General features: G+C 37.0%; 1 protein-coding gene across 1 annotated transcript in view; it reads right to left on the bottom strand.

Moving 5' to 3' along the window:
• Positions 1-4,114: 4,114 nt before the first annotated feature.
• Positions 4,115-13,050, bottom strand: part of DNAH7 (dynein axonemal heavy chain 7) — a 330,067-nt gene continuing 321,131 nt past the window's right edge. The window contains exons 61-63 of the mRNA XM_075610041.1: positions 9,951-10,128; positions 5,197-5,300; positions 4,115-4,507 (exon numbers count right to left, since the gene is read on the bottom strand). Coding sequence (XP_075466156.1) covers positions 4,301-4,507; positions 5,197-5,300; positions 9,951-10,128 — 489 coding nt within the window. The 3' untranslated portion in view covers positions 4,115-4,300. The remainder of the gene's footprint in view (positions 4,508-5,196; positions 5,301-9,950; positions 10,129-13,050) is intronic.

Below are 13,050 nucleotides of genomic sequence, written 5' to 3'. Positions count from 1 at the left end.
GGTATATAACACACTCCCCGTCATGCAAAACAGCTGTGAAAATTAATCAATTAATTGTGTTTTGCAGAAAGAACAGATCAAAACGAAAGAAGAAAAAGAAAAAAAGAAGAACAGAAACATCAGCTAAGAATAAAACAGATATGACACAAGTAAATGAAGTAATAAACAATGAAAATAAAAAATAATAAATAAAAGTTACATACAGGTATATATTGTTGTACAAAGATGATATTCCATTAATTAGGACATAATAAATCAATAGTGCATCATATCACAACTCACACAGTGACTGGCCCCATAAATTGGGCCTGTCAAAAGAAATGTGTGCAGAGTTAACCCTGGATAATTATCAGTCCAAGACAGTGCCTGTTTTTGACATTAATGCCCAACTTTCATTCAAAGAGCAATGTCACTTACAAGACCTCTCGGAACTTTTTCGTGAACAAGAACCTACCAGTGAGGACTGTATTGAGAATTTCCTAGGAAGAAAAGACTCTGGGTTGAAAAGGCAGTCTACCTTCTGCCCCACTTTTCTCAGAGGTCACGCCATAGATGTTTTTCAAGCATCAGTTCAGAGAGATCTGAGACTTTTATCACAGGGCATTTCCACCATGTGTTCTAATAGACAAGCCACTGCCAATCTTACCCCTGTTCAGCGGGATGCACTTAGAAGTATTCAAAATAACAATGCTATTATAATCAAAAAAGCTGACAAGGGAGGTGCGGTAGTGGTTGTTGATTATGACTATTACATTAACGAGGCCCTGCGTCAGTTAAAAGATCAAGACTCTTATGCACTGTTAAAATCCAACCCCACTATTGCCTTTTCACGTGAGCTCGATGAACTCTTGGATTTAGGCAAAACACTTCAAGTTTTGTCTGCCAGTGAGTTCGGTTTTTTGAAATGCAAATGCCCTGTTACCCCAATCTTCCATCACTTACCCAAAATACATAAGTCTCTCTTGGCACCACCCGGAAGACCTATTGTGTCTAGTATCGCGTCTCTAGGTGAAAACCTTTCAATTTATGTTGACCACTAATTGCAGCCTCTGGTTTCTGCCCTCCCCTCTTATCTTCTTGACACATCCCATGTACTCTATATTTTCTGACTTCACCTGGGCACCTCATTATTTATGGGTTACATTAGATGTGACCTCACTTTACACCAGTATTGCACATGCACATGGTCTCACCAGCACACATCACTTTTTTGTTAGATAGTATTTATTTTCTTCTAACACATAACTATTTCATGTTTGCGGGGAGTTTTTATCTCCAAACACGTGGCACAGCAATGGGAACATGCTTTGCCCCTTCCTATGCCAACCTTTTTATGGGTTGGTGGGAACAAAGCCACGTGTTTGGGGACGAAAACCCCTTCAGACATCTTATAGTTACATATCACCGCTACATTGATGATTTGATTATAGTTTGGAAGGGCACCATCACTCAATTGCATGCATTCGTTTCACACGTTAATAATAACCCCTTTAATCTTATATTCACAGCCAGCACCATCACCATCACATCTCTTACCTTGATCTTTGTCTTTATGTTGATTTAGACATGAGAGTACATACAGACATTTATAGAAAGCCCAATGCTCGGAACACTCTACTCCATGCCAAAAGTTCTCATGATAAGAATCTCTTTAAAGGCATACCTCGGGCCAATTTTTGCGCCTTCGTAGGAATTGTTCCAACATTGAGTATTTCGAGATTAGATTATTAGAGATGATAGAGAGATTTGAGGCGAGGGGTTATGATTCCTCTATTCTTCAAGAGGCCTACCAAAGTGCAAAGGCGGAGCCAAGAGAGAATCTTATTCAAGCGCGTGGTACTGTCTCATCTACAAAACTTAAAAAGCACATGCTGCGCAACAAAGAAAATAATACTCTGCCACCATTTTTTATAACCAGGTTTAGCAACCAATCTTATGACATCAAAAGGATTATTAAAAAATATTGGCACATCTTGGCTACTGACCCTCTTCTGAAAGACATGGCGACCCATGATCCTCGCGTGGTCTTCCAAAGATCCCAAACAATGGGCAATCTAATATCGCCAAGTGTGCCTAGAATAATCTCCAAACCTAAGGATTTTTTTCCAAACCTCGGTTGCTATCCCTGTCACCATTGTAAAATTTGTAAATATCTTGTAAAGACTAAAATGTTCTCAGGGTCTGATGATACCAGGATGTTTAAAATATTGTCATGCATCACATGCAATACTGATCATGTTATTTATATGCTCATGTGTGGTTGCAATAAACGATATGTGGGACTTACTACAAGACCACTCAAGCAACGCATACTTGAACATATGAGACTAATTATTAAAAGAGATCAGTTGCACCCAGTCTCTAAGCATTTTGATACATGTCAAAAAGGGAGTCTGACGAACTTCAGATGTATTGCATTGGAGTCTGTAAGGTTACATCATAGGGGTGGAGATAGAGCCAATCTGTTCCATAGACGTGAGGCATTTTGGATATTCACATTGAATACTCTAATACCCAATGGGTTAAACATAGATTGGGATTTGAAGAGTTTTTTATAACATCGCTTTGAAGTTTTTCCACCAGTGTATTCATTTGGACTTTGCATTAATATAGCTACTATTATAATGCTTACTCTCTTCAGTCCCTTTCTTTCATTTACCTGCCTCCCTTTGTGATGTATATATACAGACTCCAGGGTTACTCTATTGTTAATACATCAAATCTTTTTATATTTCTTGCCAGGTTGATGTATTGTTTGTACATTTTTTTCATTTATATTGTTTGTAACATTGATTGTGTTTTCCTCCTTATATCCCTTCCAGAAAGTATGTGCAAATGACTTTTTATTGCAGTTATGTGGTTGCTATTGAATCCACACATGAATGGGTTAACTATGCACATATTTCTTTTGACAGGCCCAATTTATGGGGCCAGTCACTCTGTGTGAGTTGTGATAGGATGCACTATTGATTTATTATGTCCTAATTAATGGAATATCATCTTTGTACAACAATATATATGTAACTTTTATTTATTATTTTTTATTTTCATTCTTTTCATTCTTTATTACTTCATTTACTTGTGTCATATCTGTTTTATTCTTAGCTGATGTTTCTGTTCTTCTTTTTTTCTTTTCTCTTTCGTTTTGATCTGTTCTTTCTGCAAAACACAATTAATTGATTAATTTTCACAGCTGTTTTGCATGACGGGGAGTGTGTTATATACCCAGGGCCTCCCCCTTCTCTGTACTCCTTGAAAAAGCGCCATAGTAGGCGTGAAACGCGTGGGAGAGATTTTTTGTGCTGTTCGTTACTTTGATTTTATGTAGTCTAATAAATTAGTGCTTTTAACCTCCTTGCTGGTGAGTTCTACCCTTTTTTTTGGAGCGGCTGGACCATCGATCCTTCCCCTTCTCCGCTAATTGTTCTAGAAGTCTGTTTCTTCACACATTTTTTTTACTTAATTGCCCAATGTTGCTTGATTTAGATCTCACAGCCAATGCACATTTTTTCTTTCAAAACAAATTATGTTATTTTTGTATGGGAGATTCACATTTTCTGTGCAACTCAAAATGAATGTTTGTTTACAAACCTTTGCTTAACATATACCCATTGACTTAAGTTAATATCTGCTGCTAATAGTCTTGCATCAGTATTCCAATCTAAATGCGTGTACATGTTTATGGTTATTTTGCAGACAATCTGTTTTACTATACATATGACCCTAACATTCCATGAAGCTTGACATGAGAGCATTGTTTAACTCTCTTTGGAGTTCATTAATGCTACCTGTATTACAATGTTGTCACTGTGTGACATCTAATTGGAATTTGTTGTAGCTCACATTGCAACCAATCCATTGTTAATATTCATGGGAAATCGTATCTAGATGCAATGTGAGTTATTGTATCCAATATCAAGGAGTCTGTAAATGTGATTATGGTCTGTAATTTAGGCAGATACCTGTTCAGATTCTTAAACTGCTTCCTGTTTAAAGAAAAATCATTTGACATATTGTTAAAATGATCAGCAGCTATTTTGTTTAATGTCAACATTGCTGTGCTCATTTTATGTACAGTAAATTAATAAACATGTCAACAAAGGAAATACAAATCTTCAAAGATCATTTTCTTTATTTATCAATGTTGAGCTAAAATCTTCAGTGTGATATTTAATTTAAAGTGTTATGGCTTAAAAATGTGTACATACTGTAATGGGTTTTATACTGTTTATGGTTTTAAGACACAGTATTACATAAGATCTTAAGATACTGACATGCATTAAGAATATGCTGATATGTCTCATGCATGAAGTTGGCATAATAATGCTACGCCTCTTCCAATCCAGTGCTCCTGTGGTTTATCAGATGCAAGCGTCATTGCAATTACAAAGTTAGTTGAGTGCCCGGTAGTGGATAGGGTTCCTCTTCTTTCACTAGTCTTGTATACAGGAGCAAGATAACATGGTCGCTGAGGGATGTCAGACTTCTTGCATGGCTTTAGCCACATCTGGAATATATATATATATATATCAACTTTTTACTATTGCTAAACAAAGCTGACAAGGAAAGGGTTAAAACTTGTAAAAAACATTATATAACCTCTGGTCAAACGTTAAGATTCTTTGTTGGGAAAAACACCGAAAACTAAACTCCCTTTTCCAAGCACACAACGGCACCCATGATGTACGGTATATAATTGTTCATGTCTTATTTTTTTGGCACTGCAGCTCGACTTTCATCCTCGGGTGAAAGCATACTTGGCATTTCAATGGAAAAGTGCTTCTGTGAGTGAGACTCAAGCATATAAGACTACTGATACTATCAAAACAATCATTCTGACACTGAATTAATATCCCACTAACAGAGTTGATTTGACAAATCTGTTTCTTCTGCCATTGAAAGTAACATTAAGATAAGATCTCTCGCATTACCCTCCCAAATGTTCCTTGTTGGAGCTTCTAAATATTGGCCAGTAAGATACTAAAAGGAGCAAGTTGAAGAATCAAAAAATTCTTAATTTTTGAGTCAACAAATTACCTACATGAGTATGGTTTCTAAAGCATATTTTCTGACCCTTTCCTCAGACAAAGACGCCCATGATCCTATTTATCGGGGAAATGTAGTTTGAACTACACATACGTTCACCTATTGCTTGCAAACAAATAACACATTTATAGAAGATAAAAAGATACCAACCACAGGTACTGTATCATGAAGTATCTTGGGATAAGATTCTCCTAATTGTTTAGTTTTTCTGTTCCAACGTGCTCCATCCAGAAACAATCCACGAATATACACACCTACATATAAAGAAAATACTTTTAAAGCACCCATCCATTCGGTCATAATATAATTTAAATGTTCAGTATTTTACTAATCTGATGCACCAAAGGTTAAACGTACATTTTTAAAACACCTATTTTTACTCTATGTAAAGCAAAAACTGGCTTAGGTATTGGTCCGTAAAACAAGATGTTTAGATGAGGGGGACAGGTAAAAGTACCCAGAGTACCAAAGCTTAACCTGGGGTTATCATTAATGGCCCACTAAAATGGTGTATATTATGGAGGTCTTGACAATACCCAGACCTACCAAAGGTCCTGGATGTCATTCTCAAAGGGGGCGATACATAGTTACAGGGTAGATGACGTTAAAAAAGTTATCAAGTTCAACCTATGCTAAATTTATACGACAGATACTTTAACCTATATCCATACTTACAGATACATTCCTGAATCCCCCCACCCCACTTTAAGTAGCAGAGAAAGGTGAAAAGAGGGTCACCATTCGGTTTAAGGACTTTACTAAAAATAAGACATCTTGGATCTGATACTGTATGATTCACAAGAATAACAAATATCTTTGTGAAATTTGAAATCGGACAGATGAAATAATGCTAAACGATCCACCATTGTGAGGGTGCAAATGTCAGATATTTGTTTGCCCCTCAAAATAAGGACGAGCTCTATCAAAACTAATCTCTACGCCTGTGCCAAACTCACCTGAACACAATAAGATGGGCCCCATTCCTTTAGGTATTATAGAAAGAAAGGTTGGGGTAATTTTATACTCAGCATTTTTAATAAATAATAAAACTCCTTAAACCTGTCAAAGATTGATATGGGGGAGTTAAGGACCGAGAAGATGAGCTTATTCTGTCCCTAATGCAGGGGATTTTAGGATAAAAACCATGCATTTGGATATTAATTTAGAAGTCAACAGTGTTTAATGCTAACGACACGTGAATTCTCTTATTTCCAAATCCACAACCTCTTGGAGAAATCTGATATTGTTATCTAGTAACGTATTTCGATTTTCTGTTTTGATCCTGGTTATTTTATGAGACTGCTTATATTCTACTCTACTGTTTGTTTTTTGTAACATTATTTTCTATACTTAAGCACAGTACTACTTTTGTATATTAAATCTAAAATTGAAAAAGTATCTTCTTTGGGCCCTAGTTGAACTTTGCACATTTTGAAGAGCGTAACTGCATTTTCCGACACATTTTTCTGTAGTAGATTTTTGTATGTTAATCATATTTTTCCCGAGTTAACGGGACCAAAGACCCTAGTGGTAAGACTTTTTTTTATTCTTGGTGGTGGAAACGAATTTAAGGTTATATTTTTGCTGGATTGAGGGGAGATATTACTTATTTTAGGGACCTTTGCTAGGAGATAAGTGAGTCAGCATGGATAGCCGTGTCTATTAACCCTTGTCACATACTGTACACAGGTCACATGTTCAATGTTCAAGATGTTCAATTCGTGACACTTAATCACCACAAAAAAAATGTTTTCTTCCTTTTTATCATTGTGAAGGCATTTTGCTTCTGTATGCAGCAATACTGCTCTGTTTAAATTCTGTAATTACACTCTGGAGATATAATTTGCTGAGGACCACTGCCATACACATACATTAAAACAGAGGTTGCCTTAATAACAGGTGATGCAAGTGGAATAAAAAGCAGAAGAATCCGTCGACCGACTCCCTATTTATGATACTGAGAAGAGTGGGGTGGGAGAAATAGTATATTAACTTCCATTAACCCCTGCAGTTGGGGCCTATTCATTCAATTACGATATTTCCAATGCAAAATCACCCGAAAACGGCAATCAATTTAACAACAAAAATATGCAGGTTTTGCTGTATTAATTATCTATGAACAATTTCACATCTCATTTGCATGCAATTTCTTTCTGATTCAATGCAATCTATATGCTTCATTGCGAAAGAAATAATAGCTGGGAATATACATGAAATACCTGGGAAATATGCACATAAATATGTTATGTGTAAAAAAAAAAAAAAGTGTGTATATATATATATATATATATATATATGTATATATATATATATATATATATATATATATATATATATATATATATATATATATATATGGACACCAAAAGAGACGAGAAACCCCACTGCGAGAGCACTCAAATCAAAGCTGTTACAGAAAACTAGTAGTTAGACTCACCTAAAAGAACCTAATGACTATGAGTGAACAATGTACTCGGGTCGTGATGTGAACATAAAACCAATTTATTGGAGAGACTTACTCTCAGATTAAAATAAGGTGCATAGAGCCCCAATAGAAAAGAGGGCTAGGCATGACAAAATAAGCAAATTAAAATAGGGGAGAAGGACAAAGGGGGTAGGTAGGTATTATAGCAGATTGTAGCACCTATCTTATTCTGACACATCTAACAGTTTCGAGGGTTCCTATCCTGCCCCCCCCCTCCTTCCCCTGGTTTAATATATATATATATATGTATATATATATATATATATATATATATATATATATATATTATTCAAATGATATATTTGCCAGGTATCATTCATCTCACCACGTGGCGTATAGGTTAATCTATTTGGCGGTATGTATGAAAATGAGACCACTGTAGACTGTCACAGCTCACTAGCTTGTGAATATGTAATTCTGACAGTTTTTCTCATTTGTATGTAAAATTGATGTATTGTACAGCCAGAAACAAATTGCATTAAAAAAAAACCTGTTTTTTTTTTTTTTGTTTTTTTTTGCATAGTTGGGGACATGCAATGACGGGTTGAAGTTTACAGCAAGATGCAAAAATGGCCAATCTTGAACAAAAATACCATTATCACAATTTAATGAATTGTGTAGTTCTTGATGGGTTAGAGTTTACAAACAGCAAAAAGCATAGTAGTCATTATACAGTATAAATGTGTATATCGGTGTTGTCTTTACACATGTGTAACTGCAAATCTGTATGTGTCATTGTCACGAGAGAACAGACAATATATCTAATAACCGGGCCAGATTGAACAAGACTAGGATATAGTAAACTGAATGAGTTTATTTCCTATGAGCAGAACAGACAATACATCAAGCAAATAACATTACAGAAATATTTACACTTACTGGGGTTGGACAAGGAGATATTCAGCCGAATAGCAACTCCTTAGTTGTTATAGGTCACGACAAGCACAGGAATAAGGGGTGCAAGCAACTATATAGATGCAGGCCCCCCATTCCTAACATGGCAGTTCAGTTATTGGTGAACAATTATCTTGTCCCAATCACCGGTTGCCAGGTAACGCGAAAAGCTGAGTTTACCCAGCCCCTCAGTAATACACCCCTCCCCTGTAGCTACTTGGCGAGCCCATTTATAAAAAACTATGACCTGATGCCTTCGTTGCCATCCTGTCTAGCAAAAATGCTTATTGGGCAGGGGTCTTTCATGTAGGGTGTTACGTTTGACAGGTCACAATGGTTAGTATCCATCTGTGAGAGCTGGCTGCATAGGCAATGAGGCGAGCCACTTCCCCGGATGTACAGGCTTTTTTCTCACCTCTGAGGAACTTCTCCACAACAAAGTCTTTCAAGTAGCCTCCTTTGATCAGCATATGGCCTCATTAACACATCAGAGGACTCATATAATTCACACTGCCTTTCTGAATAAAAATATGGCATAGACTATTACATGGGGAAATAATACTTTCTATTGGTAAGAAGGGGTTAACAATCCCTGGGCCGCCTGCTATAGGTGGGATTTAACTTGTGTCCAAATATCACTGTTATAGCATATATACAATGAAAGATATATTTTTTTCACTTTATCCATTGTCGGGAATACAATACAATACCATTTCTCCCTCTCTCCATGTTAATACATAACATAGCAATTAATTTTACTGAAGCAGGGGGATGCAGATCAACATATACACAATATGGCTAACCCTTTCCCTCTTGACATGATTTATACACACATAGTAATATAACACAGACTGCTGGGGAAATACATCTCAGACCTGGGGCAATTCTGCTGAAGCAGGGGGGTGCAGATCAACATATACACAGATCCCATTAACCCCTCATACCCTGATCATGACAGTCATTGTATAGATCAGCGTATCTGTGTTTAGACTATTTATAGCCGTTCCTTTGCATGTGTCCATGTGTCCTGTTGGTAGATCGGTGTAGATATGTTAGTGAATTTGTGACGTTTGTGCTGATACTAGGACTGAGTAGCTCTAAGCAGCATACCTTCACTGCCTGCACTTACAAAACATTTGCCATGTCTCACTCCCCTACTGGCACGTGTCTGATTTGCAGGACTTCTTAAACTGATAAGCACTGGGGCAAAGCTCTTTTTGAAACATTTATGCAACAGTGATGTTTTAAAAACAGAGAGACCCTTTCTACAACGAATCACTATTTCTCGACAATGAAAAAAGTAGTGGTACTCCTGATTTTTGAATGAAAAAGCAGTGGCACTCCATGTATTCCAATAACATCACAACCATGTGGTTCCATCTAGCAATATTCCTGTTAATATTATTACATTTTGAAGCATTTCAAATGTTGGGTGAATTAGCCATAAACTGTGGATCATACACTCAATACTTCTGATTATGTGTGCAGAGAATGGATTGTTTTACCGTTATACAGTTCATCTTACCATCTTCAGGTGCATGCTTGTATTCCTTATCTTCTAAAACCTCATAGTCAAAGCCCAGCAGGTCAATCGGAATAGTATACTTGCGAGCATAATTCTGCTGAGCGCCCGTAAGGAAGGCTTGTGTGAAGAAAAGGCCTGACAGCCAAAAAACTGGAGGCATTCCATTCTCATACCAGTCCTATATTGAAATCATGAATTTAATTAAAATAAAATTAACAGTTGATTCAGAAGAAAATAGTGTGAAACAAAATACATTTGAAGGTGTTCATTTTATGTAGTTGAGTGGAACTGCACCTTTAAAATGAAACCGTACAGAATAGTAAATAACATACACCATATTTGTAGATCATATTAAGAGGTCTATTTATCATGAATACAAATGCCTGTCTCTGACTAAATTGGAATTTCCATGTAGAGGGTGTAATTGGTTCAATAACCCTTAAACTACAAATATTTTGTTAGTTGTGTCCGTTGAAAAAATAATGCTTTCCTTTCTCTTGGGTTCTGCTAAATTGATGTATATAAGCTATTTATGTTTATCAATTTGACTAATGATAGCATCATAATTACTTTACAAAGAACAAATTAAGGACAACTATTTACTTGTAGATTTCAGGATTGACAAACAGTCTTACCAGAAGGCATTGGATAAAAATGGTAAAACTCATCTAAAGAATTTGTTTGGAAATGTTATCAGATGAAAATGCTCCCATGCTGAAGGTCTCCTGGTTATAAGAACTCAAAGGTACAGTTATGGGGAATCACATTGTTGAGGCAACATGAAAAAAATATATATATATATATATATATATATATATATATATATATATATATATATACTGTGTGTGTACGTACGTACAGGCATACCCCGGTTTAAGGACACTCACTACAAGTACACTCGCGAGTAAGGACATATCGCCCAATAGGCTAACAGCAGCTCACGCATGCGCCTGTCAACACGTCCTGAACCGCAATACCGGCTCCCTACCTGTACCGAAGCAGTGCGCAAGCGGGGAGACTATAGAGTCTGTTACAAATGCGTTATTTACATCAGTTATGCACGTATATGATGATTGAAGTACAGTACATGCATCAATAAGTGGGAAAAAGGTAGAGTTTCACTTTACGTACATTTTCGCTTTACATACATGCTCTGGACCCATTGCGTACGTTAATGCGGGGTATGCCTGTATGTATACACATGCAAAAAGATGCTGGGTGCATACAGACATAAAACCAAAATAATTTAACAGGTCAAGGTGCTTGCAGATGGACAGGGAACACCAGCCAATTCAATAGATATACAAAAAATGGAAGGTCCGCAGCACTCAATGAAAAAATAGCAATTTATTATCAATAATTCATCAGGCAGTCGACATGCTCCAGAGCAACGTACGTTTCAGACCACATGGTCTTTTCTCAAGCTCTGTACTGTCAATGAGGCAGGGACAAAATATATAGGAGAGACACACATACAAACGGTGCCAAAACCACAATGATTAAACCTACATCAGCTGTATAATGAAAGCTGCCGTGTCAGAATGCTAATGCTATTGCTGAGCATGCACAGTAGTCACCTGCTAATCTACACTACGATCACAGCCTAAAGTGCATTTTGCCTAAAGTCAAAAGGAAACACTTACTGTGTGTTAGTAATCCGTAGTGTTGAAAGCTTGTGGGTACTATCTACAGCGCCCCTCTGTTTACCGATCGCATAGAAGTGTAGCAGGGGGACCCGCTGGTACATACTTAAGACTTTTTACACTTTACGGTTGCTTTTGTTTTTTTACTGGGACATAGAGGAGTTTGCTGATGTCTCTGGTATTTTTTTCCAATTTATCCGAGTCATTAAGCTATACAGAGGCTGACGTAGCCAAAATCAGATATACAGAAGCTGTTGAATCGGTTTTTGGACCAGATAAATCATCGGACATTTATAACGATGTATTGAAATTAAAAAAAGAGAGAAGTGGACTTGTATCTGCATGCTGTTACACTATCACATTATCACAAAGAACAACTGCTGCCTCGTGGGTTTAAGATCAAAAATCAACCCACGATTGGCAGAACTGATCCTGAGTTTTGTTCCAAGTGGATTGGCATACTGAATAAGTGCTCGTTTGATTTAACTCTATTAGTCATAGAGCAATCCATAAAATAATTCAATACAATTAAAAAGGAAATTGACACCAAGCAAGAAAAACAGAGATAATAATCTGGGCCGCCGACAAGTGGGGCAGTGTGGTGGTCATGTCATATGACTACTACAGGGGAGAATTATTATCACAGCTCAATTACCAGAAGCACTACAAAAGACTTCTGTCAGACCCCACAGTCAAATACAAACAAGAAATTGACTCAATCATCCACATCGAGTTGAATAATAACTGGATTAGTGAAGAGACGGCAACGTTTCTCATACAAGATGATCCAATCATGTCAGTTTTGTACACTCTTCCGAAGGTTCATAAATCATTGACTCACCCACCGGGCAGACCAATAATCTATGCAAGGGGTTCCCTGTGTCAGTCAATTTCATAGTTCGTTGACTTCTATTTGCAGCCCATGGTGATCCAGATGCCCTCCTACGTTCGAGATACAACGGACTTCATAGCCAAGTTGTCTAAATCCACTGTTGACCTCAGCTCTGCCATATTAGTAACCTTTGATGTCTCCAGTCTGTATTATTTATTTATTTATAAAATATTTTACCAGGAAGTAATACATTGAGAGTTACCTCTCGTTTTCAAGTATGTCCTGGGCACAGAGTTAAGACAAATAATACATGTTTACAAATACAATAAAATATACGAACATACCTCATCAGAAGGGAATGGATGCAATCAGACACCAATTTGGTGTTTTCTCTGGTCATGCAGGACCACCACCGGAGTTCATTCTGCTATTGGTGGAGATTATCTTACACAAGAACTTTTTCTGGTTCGAACGCACTTTTTATCTCCAACTGATGGGGGCGGCTATGGCGTCTAATATGGCCCCATCATATGCAAACCTGTTTATGCTTGAATATGTACAGATCCATCTTCTCAGCGACTCCCCACACTCAGACTGTATCAAACTTTACACTCGCTACATAGAA

The sequence above is a fragment of the Ascaphus truei genome, chromosome 7 (genome assembly GCF_040206685.1).
Source record: "Ascaphus truei isolate aAscTru1 chromosome 7, aAscTru1.hap1, whole genome shotgun sequence".
Taxonomy (NCBI): Eukaryota; Metazoa; Chordata; class Amphibia; order Anura; family Ascaphidae; genus Ascaphus; species Ascaphus truei.
Note: the sequence above shows the minus strand (reverse complement) of the source record. Positions and strands in the feature narration are given on the sequence as shown.